Raw genomic sequence first — 21,349 nt, 5'->3', positions numbered from 1 at the left:
GCTGAATTACTGGCACAGGAAAGGGGGGAAAAACAGGAGGAGAGCAGCAGATAATGGAGATGAGACTCCATCTAAGCTCTGCTCATATCAGCGAGGCCTGGAGTGTTTCACATCGATCACCTGAGTGTTTGTCAGCAACCCTCAGCTTTGGGACCAGACGTCCCACTATGCGTTAGAAGATTCACGGCAGGAGAGGAGCACACTTTTAAAAAATGCTGGTATGGCTAAATGGTTATGCATGACGTCTAACATTTTATGTTGAGATTTGTTTTAGCTCACTGTAACCAACACACAGAATTTACTGCTCTCTAGTCAAAACAATATTTAACCATATTTAATCTGCTATAGCTCAGCGCTATAGTGGCTGAATTGATGGTGACGGGAGCTCCCTGTGATCTTTTGTGCCATAAAGCGGGAGATTTTTCTGCCAAGTTCACATTTGCTTTTGCATAAGCATTCTGTTTCTGTTTTATATCTAATTTTCTGCTTCATTATATTGGATGGCGCTCTCTGGCTTAAATGCAAGAAATATTAGTAATCCCCTGTAGCTGCTTTCTGTCCTCAGTGGCCATCAGTGCGGATTCTGTGTGAAACTGCTTTTATTTCCTTGGTTTACTGTGTTTGGGGAGCTTTTCTTCAGCTTTCTCATTGTATTTTAGAGCGTGAGCATCTTCCTATAAATTCTTTGCGCTACTCTCGGCTCAGTCAAAAAAAAAAAACACGCTGCTAAATCTGCAACCAATTTAATTGGATCAGCAGGCTGATGGGAATGCTGTTAAGCTGTTAAGCATACAGTATACACAGGCATTACAAACAGCTCAAACTGAAATGAAAGCCATCTGGTTTAGGAAGTCATATTCATACTGTGATAGCAATACAGATAAAATGAGTTAAATTCCCAAATCATCTCCAGCACGGGATCTTAAGATTACCATCTCCTTAGAAGAGTCACTTTTAGGTGCATCTTCTAAAGTACATAATGCTAAGATTAATAATGTATAAGTGTTCGCATCCATCCAGGCAATTTTAACTGCTTATCCTATTCAATGTTCTGGGGGTGGGGGCTGAAGCCTGCCCCAACAGCTTTACGGGAAAAGGTGGGGTAGACCCTGGACATCTCAGAGCTAGCACAGAGTGACAGACAACCATTCAGGTTCACATTCAATCAGCAGAAACATCAATTAATCTAATGTGGAAGGAAGCAAGAGCACCTGGAGATTCAAACTCCACAGAGAGCTCCTTTTGTGCTGACCACCACACCGCAGCGGCACTCTATAAGAGGTTTTTACTTTTATAATTTTACAGAAAAACAAACTAATAAAAAATACCTGCCTTTAAGACAGCATTGTAGGCAGACAATCAACTCGATGTGATCAGCTCAAAGATCAGTTAAGCTCGACAGCGTTTAGTGTCTTTGTCACAATAACAGCTATGTGTTTCATCAAAATAAAAGCTCCATCAGACTTATTCAAACAGCAAAGAGCTGGACATGTTTGCTCTGCACATCACTAATGACTTTCTGGCAGGCGCTAAATGGGGTACAAAGCAAAATCATTGGCAGAACATGCAGAAATGCAGAAAGACGCATGGGTTGAGAAACACAAGCAAATGCACACTTATTAAGTTTTAATTAACTTAACTGGCAAGACCTTTTTAAGTTAAACAGTGCACGCCCTGAGACAAAAGTGCACAAAAGTCTTGGGAGACCACATAGATGATGATAATTTAGGAGTAGAGAGGAGCTCCTAAGTGGACACGTAAGATCTTTGATAAATTTTACATAAAATGTTGTGCAAGGTAAAGGGAGGGATTATGGGAGTGATGGAGGACAGCAAAAAAAAGGAAAAGTTATGGAGCACAGAGAGGAAGTCAGGTATGAAGTCAGCAAGCAATTTCAACTTTCCAAATCAGACCCCTTAGTAGGCTGTAATTCAAGCTCTGGGATTTGAAAGATAATAGGCTGTAATACAATTGTCAACACTGAGTCATCCAGACATGGGGCTCACAGGGAGAGTTGGCGGTAATAGGGCAGACGCAGAGTAATCAATACACCATAACTCCCTACACATACCAAGGCCCGAGTCTGGAAAGTGGAACACTACACTAAATTGTTTACTTTCATTTAACAAACACGCCGCTACCGTCTGGCTAATCTCTAAAGATAAAAGGAGACTGGGGCACTTCAAGTCTAATAATTTTATGGTAAGTAAGCCTTCTCAGGGTGTGTTTTAATACTGTTAAAAAGTTATGTTTAGAGTGATAAGGCTTAGGGGTCTGACTTACATATTAAACACTCCAGGTTGCCGGTAGTCTCTCGCATAGACACTTCCCAATCTCTGCAGTCGAACACTTTTCAACCAACTCCATTTTTTTCCATTAATGTGAAGCTTTCTAAACGTCTGAATGTTTTCAATCAGTTCTCCTGTGAGTCTCAATAAAATTATAATGACTTGAATACGAACAGACCTCACGCCCCGACAGTGTTGGGGAGTAACGGAATACATGTACCGCCGTTACGTATTCAGAATACAAAATATGAGTAACTGTATTCCGTTACAGTTACCGTTTAAAAAGGTGGTATTCAGAATACAGTTACTTTGTTGAAATAAATGGAATACACGGCGGTACTTCCCTGTTTCATATTGTCGCGGGTCAGGATTGTTTGGGTTTGTTTGACAGCTATGTTCTGTTGTTCCAGGCGGCAGCGTTACGGTTGCCATGGTTACAGGGTGACGCGCTCTCTCTGCGTGTTTCCTGGGTGAGAGCGCTTTTTTCGTTGTTGTTGTTGTGCTAAGCTAAAAGGCAGAATGCTACAGGCATAGCTCTAAAGCATGTAGCCTGATGGGCAGTGTAGTCCGTGCTGCAGGGAGAATGGACTACCATACCCGTTATGTGTCTGTGAGCGAGGGAGGGAGAGAAAGGAAAGTCCGAGCTGTCACGGAGCAAAAACGGAGCTGGAAGCATGTAAATATAATAATAACCACTGCAGCCAAGAAGAGTGCCTGAGGAGCCCATTTGTAAGTAAGCTATTAAGACTCAACTGTACACTGTGTTCGTGTTTTCCTCCGGAAAAAATAAGTTCCGTTGGAGCAGCCTTTCAACGCCTCTCTCTGTCTCCCGCAAGCAAAGTTGACCCAGACAACAAAGTAAAGCTAGTTTTCGGCTACCAGCCCGACACGAACCCGACGTATTAGCCAGAGGTCCCTTTACTACGTTTCGGAGCCGCGGACCTTCAGTAACAGTAATAAATCACAGCAATAGGACATTCATGTAGTTGTAAACAGCATGATAATATATTAAGTATTCCAAAGTATTCAGAATACGTTACTCTCATTGAGTAACGTAACGGAATACGTTACAGAATACATTTTGGGGCATGTATTCAGTATTCTGTAGTGGAATACATTTTAAAAGTAACCTTCCCAACACTGCGCCCCGACCTGTTAATCCTTAAATTTAGACATAAATGATTAATGAATGCCATTCACGAATGCTGATATGCATGTGAATGCATTTGTCATTCCCCTCGCTTTATGTGAGACAATGAAAAAGTCAGAGCAGAAGACTTAAAAGAGATCATTCCCCCTCTGTGAAGAGGTGATTAGCGAAGGGCTGACTAACTAGGTATCTAATCTGTCCTCCAAAGGCCATATTTTAGACTTAAAATAGCTACCCGATGATATGCTAATCTGAGTGGAATCAAACAGACTTGATTTTACTTGATTTTTGGAGCACAGTAATTCATATAAAAGGTGTCTTTGGCACAGTAGATGTCTGTTCTCCTGGTTCCATCACACCCTACAAAGCAAGCAATAATGCATCATAACTGTAAACCCTTATAGGCGTTTTCCAATCGCTTATTTGCCACAGTTAAATGGAACTTGCGAGGCCACGAAAGATGATATTTTAATAAAGTCGATTGTCTTCTGTGGCAATAAATAAATGATTAAGACATGAATGAGACCCAGATTATTAATGGTCTGTGCAATCAGATATAGTGTTTAATGAACTGACTGCAAGTGCGAATGAGGCAATTTACTCAGTCGCCATGTCAGAGAGGTCTGCAAAAATCAACTCATCAAAATTTTTTTGTGTTTGTTTTCACGTAAAAAATGGAAAACTTGCTGCAATGGTTTAGGACCAAAATACATCAGTGACCTCCTGACCCAGTATGAACCTTCCAGATCCCTCAGGTCATCTGGATCCGGTCTGTTATCAGTCCCCAGAGTCAGAACCAGACACGGAGAAGCTGCATTCAGCTTTTATGCTCCTTATATCTGGAACAAACTCCCAGAAAGCCTCAGATCAGCTGAAACACTCAGTTTATTTAAATCCAGGTTGAAGACTCACCTATTCTCAGCTGCATTTGAATAAAGCACCAAATCCACACTTAAGTTTAAATTTCAAAACCTACTTTTTAACTACTGATTTTATCTACTGTTCTGATTTTATCTACTGTTTTGATATTTGATTTTATATACTGTTTTGTTTGTTTGTTTGTTTGTTTGCTTGCTTGTTTTAATCAAATTTAAATCATGCTTTTTATTTGTTTTTGTTTTTAATGTCTCTGTAAAGCACTTTGAATCACCTTGTTGTTGAATTGTGCTATATAAATAAACTTGCCTTGCCTTGCAACTCCTAAAACTGGATAAAAAAACTGCAATATAAGATGAATGCATAGTAAGGTTCCCTGGGCCCTGATGCAGGTTGATATTATTACTTCAATAGCGGATGATGACTTCAAGGAAATTACATGAGCATTGTTCTCCCTTTTTTAAACAATAAAATGCATCTAAATCTCGTTTTATTGAGCTGGCTCCATTGTCACACTTCTCACCCACAATACATTTTAGTCTCTAAAATTCACAGCACAGAATGGTTGAGCCTTTTGACTCCCGTATTAATGACATTATTGGATAGCTAATGGTGCTGAGCGACTGCACAGAATGAACGAGACCAGCCACTCAGGGTATGGATGGCGGTCTTAATAAAATATCATCTAAATCAAAACCACAAGAGGAAAGGGTGCACACTTACTAAAGTATCTAGCTGTCTGCAGATGACATGTGAAATGTGTATAATGGCTGTGAGCTTATGATTTCCCAGACTGGGCACTTTTGGTTTATAAAGTCATGGAGATTGCTGATAATGAAGAAACTGTTTACTAGGTTTTCTGCTATTGCTCCTTTCTTTCTAGGCAACTTAAACAATGTAAATACAGCCACTCCACATCAGCAGCTTTTTAATAGAGCAATCAAGATTACCTGGGATTTACTTGATTTATTAAAATTGCCGTTAGGGCCATACGGTTTTGGACACTGACTCTTTTTTGTTTCACTTTCAGCTTTAATTCAAGGGGTTTTAGAAAGATTTTGTATTAACTGTTTAGGAATTACAGACATTTTTAGACACAGTGCCCCAGGCTCAAAAGTAATTAGACAAACTAATCACTTTAAACATAAGGATTATTTTTAATAATTGGATGAAAATCCTTTGCAATGACTGGCTGAAGTCTAGAACCCATGAACGTCTCCACATGCTGTGTTTTTTTTCCCTTGAGAAGCTCTGCCAGCTACATTCAGTTGCTGCTTTTTTGGTGTCTTCCTACCTTCAGCTTTGGATTTAACAACATACCAGCGTGCTCTGTGGGGTTTAGATCAGGTGACTGACTCGTTCATTGAAGAATATTCAATTTTTTTGCCCTGAGTGGCTTTCTCAGTATGCTTTGGGTCTTTATCCATTTGCCCTGTGAGATTCTGTCCTAATATTTTTGCAGCATTTGACTGAATCTGAGCAGGAAGTATATTCCTGCACACTTCACAATTTATTCTGCTGCTTCTTCCAGCGGTGACATCATCAGTAAACACTAGTGACTTATTTCCACTGGCAGCCATACATGCCCGAGCCGTAAAATTGCTTCCATCATGTTTGACAGATGATGTGGTATGCTTCAGATCACAAGCTCGTTCTCTCCTTCTCCATACTTTTCCCTTCCCATCATGCTGGTACAAGTTCATCTCGGTTTCATCTGTCCAAAGAGTTTTTTTCTGACAAAGTCTGATCTGGTCTTCCTGTCCTTGAGTGCAACCAGTCGGTGCATTATGTTGTAAACCCTCTGTGTTTCCTGAAGGCCTCTCTTGATTCTAAATGGTAAAATGATGGACTGGTACTTATAAAGTGCCTTTTACTCACTTTTACCACTTCAAGTCTCATTCACCATATCGCACACACTGTCTGCTGTATCTAAGCACTTTTACCCAACATTCACAATCCAATGGGTGCGCCAGGTGCAACTTCTAAAGATACTAAGGAGGAGTCAAGGACTGACGCACCAACCTTCCAGTTTGTAGATGACCCTGTTTACCACATCAGCCAGTCCAGAGCTGGATAGTGACACCCCTGCCTCCTTGTTCTTAACTGATTTGTTACCAAACAGAAGTCAACAAATACAAGTTCAATATCTGGAATCAATTCCAGATTCTATTTTTAGTCCTCACCTGAGCATTATAGCTCTTTCTCAGTCATATTCTATTTATTTTTGAGCCTCTGAAAATAGTGGGATGTGTATAAAAATGTTTATAATTCTTAAATATTATACAGTTAATTTGTTGAACCACTAGAATAAAGCTAAAAGTCTGCACTTGATTAAAATCCACTGTGGTGGTGTCCAAACACATATGTACCTAACTGCAACTACAGTCTGATGTATATTCTCTCAGAAAAGCTTACATCTGAAACCAAACTAGCTAAGAAACAAACAATACCAACGTTTCTTTCCACCTTCACGAGGTCAAGCCTATCCCGGGAATATTTTAAAATGGCCAATTTATAAACATTAGGATGAATGTCTACATTAGGAGTGCATCAGTTACAGCCACTAAACAATTTGTCCTTCTATCCGGGGATTACATTTGTTTATGGAGAGTATTTATGCTGCCCCCTCCAGCACTAAGTCAATAAATGCAATTGTAAGCAAAGTTTAGATGTCATCTTTCCGTTGCAAACAAATAGCAGGTCAACAATATTTGGTGACACATATTTGTTTTTGACATAATAATGACATAGTTTATATTCTGGCTGGTTGCCGCTCTCTGTTGTCACCGTCCACGTAGCCTATTACCTTTTCTATTACTCAGTTGATTGATTCTCAAACTCTGTGTCTAAACAGGAAAATATGAACTTTACATAAGCCGTGGAGGGGAATTAATTAAATCCCAATCATTTTCACAGTCACAGTGGCTGCTCTCTAAAGCAGTTTGACTGACAAGACTTATTTTGGGTTTATAAATCTTCTGTACCACGGTGCACACAGGAGATGGAGGGTGAGGTTGATGTGAAGTGTTTTATTTATTTATTTATTTTTTTAGAGGATTGTTTCCTCCATTCATTCACATTCACAGATATGGGACAAGAAATTTAAACAGAACAATAAACTTGTGAAATTGAATTCTGTATTACCTAGACAATATTTTTTTGTTTGTTATCAAGGCCAGACACGCCCAGAGAGCAGGACACAGCGAGAGACACTCAGAGGGAAAGACACAGAGCGAGAGAGAGAAAGGATGCAGGATGCGTGTTTTTGGCAGAAAGAAAAGAGGTGAAATTATACGGACAGACGGCAACTATTATCTATCACTATTTATTCAAGCGAACTGCACAAAAAGCAGACGATATTTGGAATAAGAAAGGGAAATTTACGAAATTATGTTTGCGCAGCTGGGAAGGCGGGCGTTACATTTCATCTGCGCTTTAGTGGCACATTCAGTCACGGAGCATTTTATCGTTTGACAGCATTGGGAGGAATAATTAGAGGCACGGAGCATGTCGAGCCCAGAACCCCAACTGGCCAAGAACAAATGGCAGAGAGCACGGCAGTGTCTGGGTAAGAAAAGGGATTAACTAGTGAATAACAGCATCGGCCATGCCTCAGAAGTAAAACCTCAGACCCATCAGCACCCTTCCATGCAAACCTGACAATTAGCTCTTTAACACATATGGATGGAGAATGGGAAGGAAAGCTTTGGATTGCTGTGAGTGTATTTGCCTGTACTGGATCTGAGTGTGGAAACGCAGCCAGTTTGTTTTATCACTGCTGTTGGTTTATGACAGAAACGCCACAAGACAGAAATTACACATCTTACTTCCTCCAGGCAGACAGACAGGCAGGTAGATAAGCAGGCCAAGATGTTACAGCTGTATGTATGTATGAGGGACGGGGATGTCGGGTGGGTGAGCGTGTTCATGAGTTTATTTATTTGAGTTTTATCATTCATGTGCGTGCAACTGTGCGCTTGTGTGCGCGTGTGTGACAGGCAGGAAGTGCGTTGGCAGCTTTTCAGGCATGGATGCATGACAATGACTACAGTGACAAGAGGGATCACGGGTATGCGGAGGGGAAATGGAACATGAAGAACAAAACAAACAGGCGGAGGGGGTATATGTAGGGGGCGGGGTGGGGGTTGAACTGATGGCCCCCGTTTTGCACAGAAGGATAATATGTCAGCCGGCACAGTGTGTCAAAGTGTGTTTTTGGATTGTTTTGCGTGGATGAGAGTGTGTGTGTGAGTGTGTGTGAGTGTGTGTAACAAAGAAAAAAGAGAGATAAAGAGAGCTAGCACGCTTGCATCAAGACTCAAAACAACATCGCAACGTGAAAGTGTGTCAGAGGAGGCGCTGCTAGGCCCAATCTCGTGCTCACCTAACCTTCAAATGACATTAGGCGTCCCGTCAACATGTGATGAGTCACTCCCAACCTGATGTGATTTATTCAATCGTGCAGAGTAGCCTGGATCGCGGGACACAAATCACCCAGATGGAAGCCATGGAGCGGGGCTGGGGCTGCGGGCTACGTGTGTGTGTTGGCAAATGCGTGCGCCTAAGTGGATTCGTGCACTTCTTGGTTGTTTTGACCGTCCGCGTGCATGCACCGATCAGATTGTAATGTGCGCGTGCATGAGCTGTGTGCGTGCGTGCTCCATTACGTGCAAGCTGAAGGAGCTGCATGATGCCGGCCACTCGCGATCCATGAACCACAAAGTCGTCTTTTTCACAGAGAGAAGCCGTGAAAGCCCCGCGGAGCTCTACGGTTTCCCACCCTTTCCATGAATCATGTTTTTCTTTTAATTTCTCCACTCACTGTGACCCAAGGGCCAAGATTTCTATTAGATCTGACAATTAAGGCTCAGGATATTAACAGCTGGTATTAAGTGGACTTAATGGGGAGTGAGGAAAATAAACTGGCACGGAGAGCTTTATCACGTAAAGTAAAAGAAACAATGTTTGATACACTCTGAGTGATGCCCATGTGCGCCCCCCCTTTTCCACTTCATCACCTGTGTGTCTAATTCACCATCAACTGAAGGGAATTTGTGTTTCTAGATTAAACACTACATTATCCAGGACCAGAGTCTCTGAAATCACAGAGCAACATTAATGCAGTGAGCAGCATGTTTCAGAGGCTATTTCGAGGTGGTACTATCTAAATTGTTATGGCTTTTAACAAAGAGACAAAGATGAACAAAGAAGAAGAAAAAAACTCCCTCGTACATCAGGCATCATTAGCGCTAATGAACGGTCAATGAATGGCCACTCTTTCACATTTCTAATCTCCAAATAGAACTTAAAGACACGTGGACTGTTGCCATTTATAAGTAATGCAGATTAGCAAACAAAGAGCAATAGCTGAGAAGCACGATGGAAACAACTCATATCGCTTTGATACATTTGAATTGTACATTGCATAGCTGGAGACATCAGGCTGCGTTCAACAGAATGCAGTACAATAATTCTACTTGATGATGATGATAAGGGGGGGAAAGGAGCATCTGTACCGCTTCTTCCTTCCCTAATTTCTCACTCTAGATTAATAACATCAGCTCGAAACAGAATAAACCAAACAAAGTCAAAACAAAGAGTGAAGACAGTCAAATCCTTAAGTAGGCATGACAACCCCCCCCCCTCGTGATGGGTAGCTGCGTGAAGACGTTGATGAGCGTCTTGAGATGATGATTCAGGGAAAACAGATTAGGCAGGGGAGCAGTCTGGCAGGTCGTTAGTCAGGGATGTCAGGACCAGATACAAATGAACTGTCAGCAGAGGAGGAAGACAGAAGCAGGGAATGGTTGGACAAAATAAAGAGACAAAAGGAGCTGAATGGAAAGAAAGAGGAGAGGGAGAGAGCAAAGGCAAATGAATGGGAAATTTAAGAATGATTCCGATTTATCGGACTAACCAATTTGTAAGGGAACTGTGGAGTTCCAGAGCAATAAGTTAAACAATTAACAACTACAATGGCATTTACTGCTAGTAATTGCATTAAACATTGTTAAAACATGCATAATTAATCTTGCATGGCCTTCTTTAGAAATCCATACATTTATAATCAATTGTAATAACAAGAGCAGACCAAGACTGCATGCAGTACCTCAAACAGAGCTCAAGATAATTCCTTCACAGCATGCATATAAACAAATCCCAGAATTCACAAAGATATAGCAAAAAATGTCAGATTTGCCAATCTCACTGTGGAAAAGAATAACTTCTTTACATCACTTCTAAGGTTGGCCGAGCTCCTGCTAACGGACGGACATACAAAGCAAAACCCATCATGTGATCCTCTTTGTGGAGGTAATGATGAATGTTTGAATTTAAGTACAGTGTTTCATTCTGGTATCTTGTATAAATACGACTTCTAAATGAATCCTGCCTCCTTCTAAACAGAATCATCCCTCTGCAACATGCATCAGTTTGTGAAACAGAGAGGACTGGGGACAATTGCTCGTCTTTTTCATCTGTTTTTTATTTTTTATTGGTTTAGAATCTTAGGGAGAAGAATGGTATTAAGTACCCATCCATCCATCAATCTGCTGCTTATCCAAGCCATTCTGAAGCCAGCCAAGAGACCTCCCCAATGTGTTTTGGATCTGCCTCTGGGCCTGCTCACAGATACACATGCCTGAGACACCTAAGAGTTGCACCGTGGAGGCTGGGTGGCTGTAATGAGGAGGGACTCTGGCTGGAACTTCAGAGCCCTTAATTGTATGTTATGTATTTGAGATGATTGTGCCAGCATGTTAATGTATTTACTGCATAAGGTGCACGATAAATCAAAAAACCTTTAGAAAGGTCCTTCAGGGTAAGCACATTTTAACACAGTAACAATAATGTGCTTGAGTCATATAGTTTATTATACTAGCAGAGAGTCCCACCTGCATCAAGTGGCCATGTGAGAGGAGGAAAGGGGGAGGCTATTTAAAAAATGCCCAACTCGATGTTCAGCTCAGAGTCCATTAGCCAGTTAACGTGTCATGTTATTACAATATTTATATAGCGACCCTCCAAACTCATTTGCTTGTTGCCATCTAGTTTCAGCACTGCCTCTGTTGTCTAGACGAGTGGGCAGGTTACCTTAATTAACCAGAATTTACTTTTTTTGGCAAAAACATCTAGCAATGCAGATTTATTTATCAGAACATAAGCCCTCTTTAAAATACTAATACGCAAAGTAGTGTGATCAGCGAGGCCACCACATCATGCACCCTTGTAGAAGCTAATTCCCAATCAGCATTACCCTCAGCAACTGCTTTTCACTTGACACGAAACTGCAAGCCCTCTGATTAACTTTCACTTGCTCCACCGTGCAATTATTCGCATAACCAAACTGAAAACTCTTGACAGCAATTTAGACAGATTAGATGTTCTTTTGATCAAAAGACATATTAAATGTTCCCATTCGAGACACACAGTTTTAGATTACGTTCTAGGTTAGCGACACATCTGAACTTTACTTTCGTTTTTGCATCATTTCAAGTATCATCAGTGGGTGAAACGATCTGCCTGCACAGGATAGCTAAAGATCACCAGAATCTAAGGCCATCACCATAAAAGAGTTGTTAATTCACTCATGGTTGTATGCCTCTGCCACTATTATGAGGCCTCAGTTGTTGACTTTTGAACGTTTGGAGATAAAATGTCATTGCTTCATCGTTTTATCATATTTTACATCTGTGTGTAATATTGTCATAATTAAGTTCCTGAGTTATCGCCAAAAATATGATTTGTGACCTTGGTCTTTGAGGCTCGAGTGAATGTTTTTACCAAATTTGATAAAAAAAATTCCCTCGAGGTGTTCAAGGGAACAGGATGGATGAAGAGTTGAGTTGAAAGTTGAAATCATTTGAGATTTTTAGTAGACGCACAAATGGTCTCAGTTTATAAATACCCCATCAGCTTTTTACGGCTTAGGGTTAACAAAAGTGATACGGATATACACACATATACGCTGTGCATTCTCACACCCATGAACATACCACCTGTACATACATACCAAATATTACTGACTCTACCACAATTATCTTTATCATCTGTCTTGCTTCACATGTGCCTGTGGTTCAACCAGAAAGTTGTTAAAGTAGCAATTTTACTGCTGTGAAACTTTTTTGAGATGTTCTTCCTGGTGAAACCAATCACATTCTCCCTTCGTCAATGTGGACTTAATGTAGTTACTTAGCTGACAGTGAGGGGAAACTCACAGAAACCACAAGGCCTTGGCGATATTGTGATTGCCGTGAAAGGATCAAGGATGTGTTCGGCAGATTCTGCAGACTTAAAGAATCCAGAGTGAAACAAGGCAGGAATTAAGATGGATAACACTGATGCACCTTTCCTCAAATATCAGTGAAAAAACTATGACCTATTTTCTTAGTCTACTCTTTTATAAGTCTCATATTGAAATATATGAAAATTTACTCACCAGCCACTTTGTTAGGTACACCTGCATTGAGTGAATTCCAGCACCTTGCTGCATCTACCCCTTAAAGAATTAATGCACTTCTAAAGGAAAAATAGGGTCAGACTGGGTAGTAGAAAGGTGTACCTAATGAAGTGGATGAATGAATGTAATAATAATAATAATATGAACAATTATGCACCTATCAAAGTTATCTTGCAGGTCAGTGTGCGTAAGCTACAGAGATTTTTTGGGTCTTTTCCTGATAATTTTGTTATTATTTTTTAGTAGCAGACTATTAACCCAATATTACATTTTATTATTTATTGCAGGCTAGATATGTGTGATAAAAACATGCTGGTGACAAAACAATTTAAAATAGGAAGGCAGAATGAAAAAGCTGCTGGTGTCTTCATCTACCTGAGTTCATAGTATTTTAAAAAAAAATTAAATCAAGCCAGCTACGAGAGCCTGCTGCTGTGATCTGAGACTATAAACATAAATAATTAATACTGTTGGACTTAAATGAAAACGACTTTGACCGTGATGTGTAAATAAACCTTTTCATTCCCACGTCTCCCCACAGGTCGGCTTCGTGAAATGGCAGCATACTTCAAAAAGTACATGAAAAAAAACACAAGCATTGAGCGTATTATTGCTATTTTAGAAATGTACTATCACAGTGAGATTGGAAAACAGGAACAATGAAATGAAGTGTGATGGAACATAATGGAAGTTGTTCTCGTCCTTTTTTGTGTTGTTTTTATTTGTGTGTGTGTGTGTGTGACGAACACAATGCACAAACGGCACGGCCATTAAAAGCACAATAAATAGGATGAATCACTTATTACAACCGATAAGTACACAAAAGTCCTTCTATTTTCTCCACTTACAGCTTCAGCATCACATCTCAGCCTGACAGGTATCGTGGTCCTGGGTCCTTAACCCAGTATTTCGAGATTTGTTCTGGACTTATTTATTTCATTAAAGGTATAAGATCATTTATGTTCTAATTCTTGAGTATTTTATTTTCTAGTGTTACTTTTTCTTGTTTTATTTTTAGTTTTGCTTTCATTTCCAGTCTGTCCTAGTCTCGTTTCTATGTTTGTTTACCTTTGGTCTCCTCAGTGATGTCCTGTGTCTTTTTTGGTCTGTCTGCATTCTGTCTACATGACCGTCTGTGGTCTCTATCTTGTCAAATTCACGTGTCTTAGCCTGGGTGTTACTTAGTGTTTCATTTTGATAGTCCCATCTTGCGTCTGTCAAGTGTCAGTTTTGGTTCCTCTGTCTTTTCAGGTAGATTCTATTCGGATGTGTTCCCAGGCGTTTCCACTCTACCCCAATCTCCTCTCTCTGTTTTGTGTCACATCCTCCATCATGGTGTGTGTAGCTTATGGCACTCTGGTTAGTTAGTTTGTTACTATTCTCCTTCTGTTACTCTTTTGCCTGCATGATAAAAGCAATGACTTTAAGTTATGTTGTGTCTGCTGAGTCCTGCACTCTCTGTTTTCCACACGTCCCGTTTTATGACACCAGGGGCACGATGCTGACCATTTTAATGATGCTAACTGAAACTATTAACAATGCTGTCATTAAGCAATAGCTGCTTCTTCTTCTTTAAATGGTGGTAATGGTAGTAAGAGGGTGGTTGTGGTCATCATCTTGTATCTGCCATGAATCTGTGCTTTGTTCCACCCTTCAGCAGACCTGCTAGTCTGCAAGTGGATCGCAACAAAGGAAGAAACAGATGACAATGATCTTATTGAGGTGTGGAGGCAAGAGAAAAACAAGCAGGCTGAACAAAGAGAGAAGAGAAAGGAGAGCTACAATAAGAGAAGTGACTATGTCAGAGACTGTGGTGGAAAACATGAGGATGGCAGCAGCCCACTCCTAATGAGTCATAAATCAGCTTGATATGAATAATCTCTACAGCACTATTAGAGCAAAGTGTTTTGAACCTCATTAATTTCTATTAGGGAGCAGCTATCTTCTAAGTTTACTGTAGCATCAAATTTGCTCCAAGCCGCTTTCGTTACGATCGTCCTATAACTTTCACGGATCCCTTAACCTTTATGTGACCAAACGCCATCACGCTCAGATTTGAAGTCACTTCCTTTTCATTTTTAGCACATATAACAAAACATGCAAAAGCTTGTTTTTAAGCATGCCCAGTGGACATTAAATATTTAAGAAATGCCTCTTAGACATTTCAGTGATAATGATTCAGCTGTTGGCCTGTTACTGCTTCGAAAGCATCTTTGTGAGGAAGCCTTTACTTTAGCTGCCTCCTCAGCTCTTTCTCTCTTTGCTGCTGTCACCTCTTTTAAAGGCAGTGTCACTGTAAACAGTATACAACACCTAGTAATGAAGTAACACAATAATCAAAGTAAGCAACTGTGCACTTCACAGTATGTAATGCAATGGGATTAAATCCATGTGGAAAAAAGTAAGTTCAGCTTTAAAAGCAGCAAGACAACCCATGTGACACACAGATGACTTGTCGAGAGAGAGACCCCAGATTTTGCCCCCCAAAAATGCCAAATGGAGGGAAGGATGGATGAATCACAGCAAGAAAAAAAGAAAGACTCCAACGATGATGACTTCATCATTCATTCAACAGGTCACGTCTGGCTTTCTACAATTATAATTACAAGACAAATGGCAGCACAAACAACACCAGCAGTTGCAGCAGTATGACTTATAATAATTAGTAATATTTATTTGTTTGGTCCAGAAGTGCACTTCACCCAGTGAGTGAGGCCAGAATAGCAACTGTACTCGGTCTCCAATTTGCAGTCACATTAAAAGAGCAGAAAAAAAAACCTGCCTGTAAAGCCCTGATTAAATGAAGCTCTACAATTTCTCTGTCAAAGCTCAATCCATTCAATCACTCATTCAAGGCAGGAGCATCAATTAAAGTACTATTTTAATACAGCGCTCGAAATCAACATGTTATGCCCACGCCATTTTCCGTCTTCTTACCAGAGAGGTGAAGATGTAAGTGTAGTAGACTGACAGCATTCCCAGCTCTGATGCCTGCAGAGAAAAAAAAGACAGGAAGGGCGACAGATGAAAGATTAAAGAGAATGTAAGAAAAGGCAAGGCACATAAAGCAGAAAAACATGTTTCTGAGGATTGGTTATTGAACAAAATGATATTAAGTTTGAGGTCAAAGAAACACAAAGAGGTGGGGAAAACAAAACAAAAAGCAGGGATAGTGATAAAACAGGGTAGAGAGGTCAGTGATGCAGTGTAACTCGAACTCCGGTGTGAGCAGACAGATCAAATGCACATCTCGATAACACCGGGCATATTCTTATCTGACAAAGGTTCTCAATAGAGCAGTTAATTTCTGAGGAGCATTAGTATGCCGCTCGACACTCTGTCTTACAATTTGATTAAATCAAGTCAGAGTGAGGAGCAGTTGTGAAGGACAGGGTGAACTTCTCATGGTTTCATTTCATTAAAGCCATCAAAAAAGAAAATCGTGGAGGAACAGATTTTAGTGCCGCAACGCACATTATCATTAAAACCCATTAAAACCCATAAACCTGTAAATATCAAGTGGTTGACAAATTAAACAAAAATGTTTTTAAAAAGTCCCACAGTGAGGAGACCTGATGTCTCTGTTGTGCTGTGGGGGGGCATCATGTTCTCGTGGTTTGGATTCTCTTAGAGGAAAAGGTCACATTAAATCAAACTTGTTATGAGTCATCTCTTTTATCTTATGATGAAACAGATGTTTGATCCATATGAAAATGAGAATAATATCCATATAGTTTCCACACTGATATTATTCTAAGACCGTGCATCATCAGAAAGACTTTAATAACAGATATTTACCTGTGAGCCAAACAAAATGTTAGCCGTGTGTGCTGAGTGGGAGTATCAGGTGTTCAAACTATAGTAAATAATAAAATACTAAAAACATGAAAGGTGCTAATTATTACAGCAAAAAAAGCCTTTTCTATTATTAAACTCCAAATGACTGCTCAAGATGTTTTTGTACAGCTTGTACTTTTGCAAACTTAAGCACGCTATTAATCTAAAAGTACCCCGAGCTTCTCTATGCACAGTAAATTACATGCTTCAGGGGGGTTGTTTGTTAAGGTCTGCCCTGGGGTTACACGGCAGGTAAGGGTAGCTAATGGTACAAGGCAGCTGAAATGTTCTCTCTTTGCAGAAAATACATTAAAAAAACTGAATATTTCAAGCCACTGCCTCTTTTCTGCGGGTGACCTCTGCCTTTAATAGCACAAAACAGAAAATGACATTATGACCCAAAACGCTTTGTTTGCTACCCACACTTTATTCAGGATGCACAACACCGCCATAGCGAACGGCTGATGAAAAATCCCTTTGGTCTCTTTTGCTACATTTGAAATAAGCCTTCTTGCGTTTTGTTTTGGGGTTTTCTTTTACTTTTGATCTTGTGGTGGTTCAACCACAGCTTTTGGTCAGAGTGCACAGAGTTTGCACTGCACCATATATACTGGACAAAGTCTTGTAATAAACAGCTGTCCACAGAATTGGGAGGCCTGAGTAACTGAGATTACATACAAAATGCTGACCTAAACCCGTCTGAATGCTAAAACCTCAGAGAGTGAGACCTTTGCCTGAAGACGGTTTGAAGTAAGATGTAAACAAACTAATAAGGGGCAATGTCTTGCATGACAAAGGCCATTTCTGTCCCTTTAGACAAGCTTGGCGCTCTTATGATTATCTGAGACTCGTGAATATTCCAGTGCAAAGCTTTGATATGTTTGGCAACCGCGCACTTCATATGAGGTTTGATTGCCAACTTTCTACCACCCTGCCACAGGACTGTCTTTTGACAGGCAGAGACAGACAGCGTGACGCAGAAAGAAGACGGGCAATGCGAGAGCCAGGGAGATGGATGAACAAGACCACATGGCGAGGGTGGTGTGAAGAAATAAAGTGAAATCATCTTCACTGCATTTGGGTGCAGAGAAAACACAGAGAGAACAGAGAGTGGTGAGAAGAAAGACCAACTCCATGTTCAAACTGAAGAGACAGATGGAGAACACACAGAGAGAAAGAGACAGTCCAGTGTGGACTCCTGCTGCTCTGTGGTCGACGGTTGCTATGGTGACTAGATGACCACTGAAAGACAACCTGAAAACTTTAGTTAGACTGAAAACTACTGTGACATATATGTATGTGTATATATATAAGAGGGATATATGTATGTATGTATATATATATATATATATATATATATATATATATATATACACATAAGAGGGAACAATTAGAATGATGAAAAAACAAGAGAATCATCTTCCTCTCCATCCCTCTCCCAACCCTCTTCTGCCTCCACTCATTGTCACCTCCACTCTAGCTATCCATCTATTGTCTTCAAGAAATAATGAGGTGTGTATTAATTACTAAGAGACCATATGCTGCTGCCACACACCCTCGCTTCTTCAGCTCCAACCTGCACCGATCCCATTATTACTTTTTACAGCATCAATGTCCAAACAGGAGGAGGTGTATCAGTACAAGTATTACATTGCTGTAAAAACAGTTTTTTGGGGGTATATTTGCCAAAATATATCGAATTAGACAAAAATAACCAGATTAAATACAAAATGCAGTTTTTAAATGATGATTTTCTTTATTAAGGGATAAAAATAACCAAACCAACTAGGCCCAGGTTGAAAAAGTAATTGCCCTCATCAAACATGAATTAACTGTGATTAACCACATTTTTAGTAAAGTTGATTTGACTTTCACTGGCCACAACCAAACCCTGATTACTACTACCCCTACTAAATCAAGACATCACTTCAATAGAACCTGTCTGAGAAAGTGAAGTAGGCTAAAAGTTCTCAAAAATCAACACGTGCAATTCAAAAAACAATGTCACTGACATCTTTCAGTCTGGACAATGGTAACAAAGCCATCTCTATGGATCTGGGACTCCAGATATTCTGGACTGACGAGACAAAAGCTGATTTTTGGAAGGTCATGTTACATCTGGCTTAACACTAAGACAGCATGTTATAAAAAGAACATCACACCAACGCTCAAACGTGGTGGAGGTAGTGTGTTGGTGAATTATTGCTGTGATTGATGGAACCATGAATTTTGCTCTGGACCAGGAAAACCTGAAGGGGTTTGTGAAGCTAAATGTCAAATAAAATAAAATAACAGTTTGGAGTGGCCTAGTCAAAATCCAGACATAAGTCACATTGAGATGGTTCAGCATGACCTTAAACAAGCTGGTCAAAATTCCTCCACAGTGATGTAAAAGTCTCATTGCCAGTTATCACCAATGCTCGACTACAGTTCTTGCCGTCATTACTAGTTATTAGGTTAAGGGAGCAACATCGGGCCATGTAGGTTTGGACAGACTCTTTGCCTTAATGAATTTAGAAATAGGATTTTATATTTGCTGAGGTAAATAAGAAAGACAAGAAAGTATACTTGTTCACAGCACTGCACGTTAAAGCAAACGTGTCTAAGGTCGCATTAATGTTCCGAAACATTCATTAGTGGTATGTGCCATTAGCAAAGAAACCACACAAAGGTCACACTGATATGCTTCTGACAGAAACTGCACTCACTGATGTTGTCAGTCGTTTTTTTCTCTGTTTATGTAAAAGAGGAGGAACCAGTAGATAATAAAAGGGACAAAACACTGACTTAAAGAAAAGGCACTTTAAATAAAATGTACATAAGGTCTAAAAGTGGACAAAAGTCTGTTAGGAGTCTGTTCTTAAACTAACCTGCAAAGTGTTGGCGAAATCTCACTTCTCGACACTCAGTCATTGGGATACGACTTGATTTTATGCACTCGTTCATGTGCAGTAATTTGAAAGGACATGCTTGTTTGACAATATCGCTTCCGTTCATTTGCTTTTTAATTTAGGCTTTGATTTTGAGCATAACCCTGTCTTTGAAAACCTGTGCCCACTTAAACACAAATTCTTATCATCCATCTCCCAATTCAACACTAAAAGACTTAAAACTTTTCCAACTTTCTCACATACTGTAAAAAATTACTTTTATCCTTGAACAATTGTTGCCACTGGCGTTCTTCCCTCGCTTTCACTTTTTGAGATTTATATGGATGTGGAGTGGTATTAATCCCAGACCGCAGGCACGGAATAAAGAGAGCGTTATCAGTGCATACAGATCACGGCTATCGTGTGCCCCATACTAACCCGCTCCAAAATGATATGTGACATTGTGGCATTGGCATCAACTATTATGGTGGCAGTCTTGTCATCTCGAATCTCCTTTAGGAGTGGGGTCGGGTCCTGGCTGTCATCAAGCATGCGCACAGACAGAGTCTCCTTGGAGATGAGGAACTGCCTGAGGAGCTGCTCCAGGTTTAATAAGCCTGCCGGTAAGACACACATGGAAAAAAAAGAAAGAAAAGAAAAACATGAGAGACAGAGAATTACTCATATTGAAGGAAAGAATCTCCCAAGGAAATGGTACTTTAAATGCATTTTTTAAATTAGGATATATAGCCAAAAAGTTAAGGAAAGTCAACAACATTTAGAAAGTTTGATCCTGCAGTGCAGCATGAGCCTAAATATTCAGTGTCCTTATACAGTCGTGTGAAAAAGAAAGTTTTCACAGGACTTTGCAGTCCTGTGAAAAACTCAAGTACACTCCCTGATTCAGTAGTTTGTAGAACCACCTTTACCATCAATAATTTGAAGTAGACACTTTCTGTGTGACTTTATCAGTCTCGCTCATGGCTGTGGAGAATTTCTTCCTTAAACGAGGTTAGTCTTTATGCAAGCCTGCCACAGCATGTCAGTGGGGCTGAGGTTTGGACTTTGACTGGGTCACTGTAACACCTTGATTCTTTTCTTTTTCACCCATTCTGTTGTAGATTTGCGGCTGTGCTCAAAATCATTCTCCTGCATGACCCAGTTTGGGTCATGCATGACTGCAAGCTGCCCAGAGACCTGTACTATGAAGCAGGATTTTCTCATATCCAGGTAACGTCAGGCTGACCCTGGGTTTTCTGTACTACAAAGACAAAACTGTCATCATGGTAAGTCATGCTGGTAACATAACCTGCTCAACAGCAGATCCCTAATCAGGTTCCAGATCAGGGATCATCAGGTATGAAATCACCATCTACTGAGCCACCAGTTCTCCAGAAAAGCATTACCATTCCCGGACGTTTCCATGGATGGTAGGAAGGTCTTTCAATCTGAAATCTTGCTATTTTATACTTTGATTTTTCCAGCTGGAAAAATTGTATTCTTATAAAATAAGCAATACTATATTATCCTACATTAGCACCTCTGTTTGTGCTTTATCTCAAATCTACATGTAGACTCAGGCTCCAATTGAAATCTGCTTTTATGGATTAAACACAACCAAGGTTACTAAGTAAAAACAAAAACTTAAACTGTCTAACATTAATTAAATACTCATTTTCAATATATGTATATATATTTCTTAATGATAGAGTTGTGATATTGATAAGTCTCTTAACTTACACAGTTGATATTAATGTAGCAGCTCTTTTCCAGTCTCATTGATTGAAAACATTCACACAAAACTTTTAATACTAAATTACTGTACAGTCCTTTTTCTTCTCACACACGCACCGCTGATTTGTTTGAAGCA

The 21,349-nt window shown here is 40.0% G+C and overlaps 1 protein-coding gene and 1 long non-coding RNA gene across 2 annotated transcripts in view; one reads left to right on the top strand and one right to left on the bottom strand.

Annotated features, from left to right (window-relative positions):
• grik4 (glutamate receptor, ionotropic, kainate 4) overlaps nucleotides 1-21,349 on the bottom strand; it is a 320,489-nt gene that overhangs the window by 69,141 nt on the left and 229,999 nt on the right. The window contains exons 8-9 of the mRNA XM_039622276.1: nucleotides 19,918-20,096; nucleotides 15,710-15,763 (exon numbers count right to left, since the gene is read on the bottom strand). Of these exons, the coding sequence (XP_039478210.1) occupies nucleotides 15,710-15,763; nucleotides 19,918-20,096 (233 nt within the window). The remainder of the gene's footprint in view (nucleotides 1-15,709; nucleotides 15,764-19,917; nucleotides 20,097-21,349) is intronic.
• On the top strand, nucleotides 7,412-10,989 carry LOC120443485. Its single transcript, XR_005615450.1, has 3 exons — nucleotides 7,412-7,597; nucleotides 10,559-10,626; nucleotides 10,817-10,989. It is a non-coding gene; the product is annotated as an uncharacterized LOC120443485 (long non-coding RNA).

This window comes from Oreochromis aureus, linkage group 14 (genome assembly GCF_013358895.1).
Source record: "Oreochromis aureus strain Israel breed Guangdong linkage group 14, ZZ_aureus, whole genome shotgun sequence".
NCBI classification, from domain to species: domain Eukaryota; kingdom Metazoa; phylum Chordata; class Actinopteri; order Cichliformes; family Cichlidae; genus Oreochromis; species Oreochromis aureus.
The sequence above is the reverse complement of the archived record's forward strand: the minus strand, read 5'-3'. Positions and strand labels throughout refer to the sequence as shown.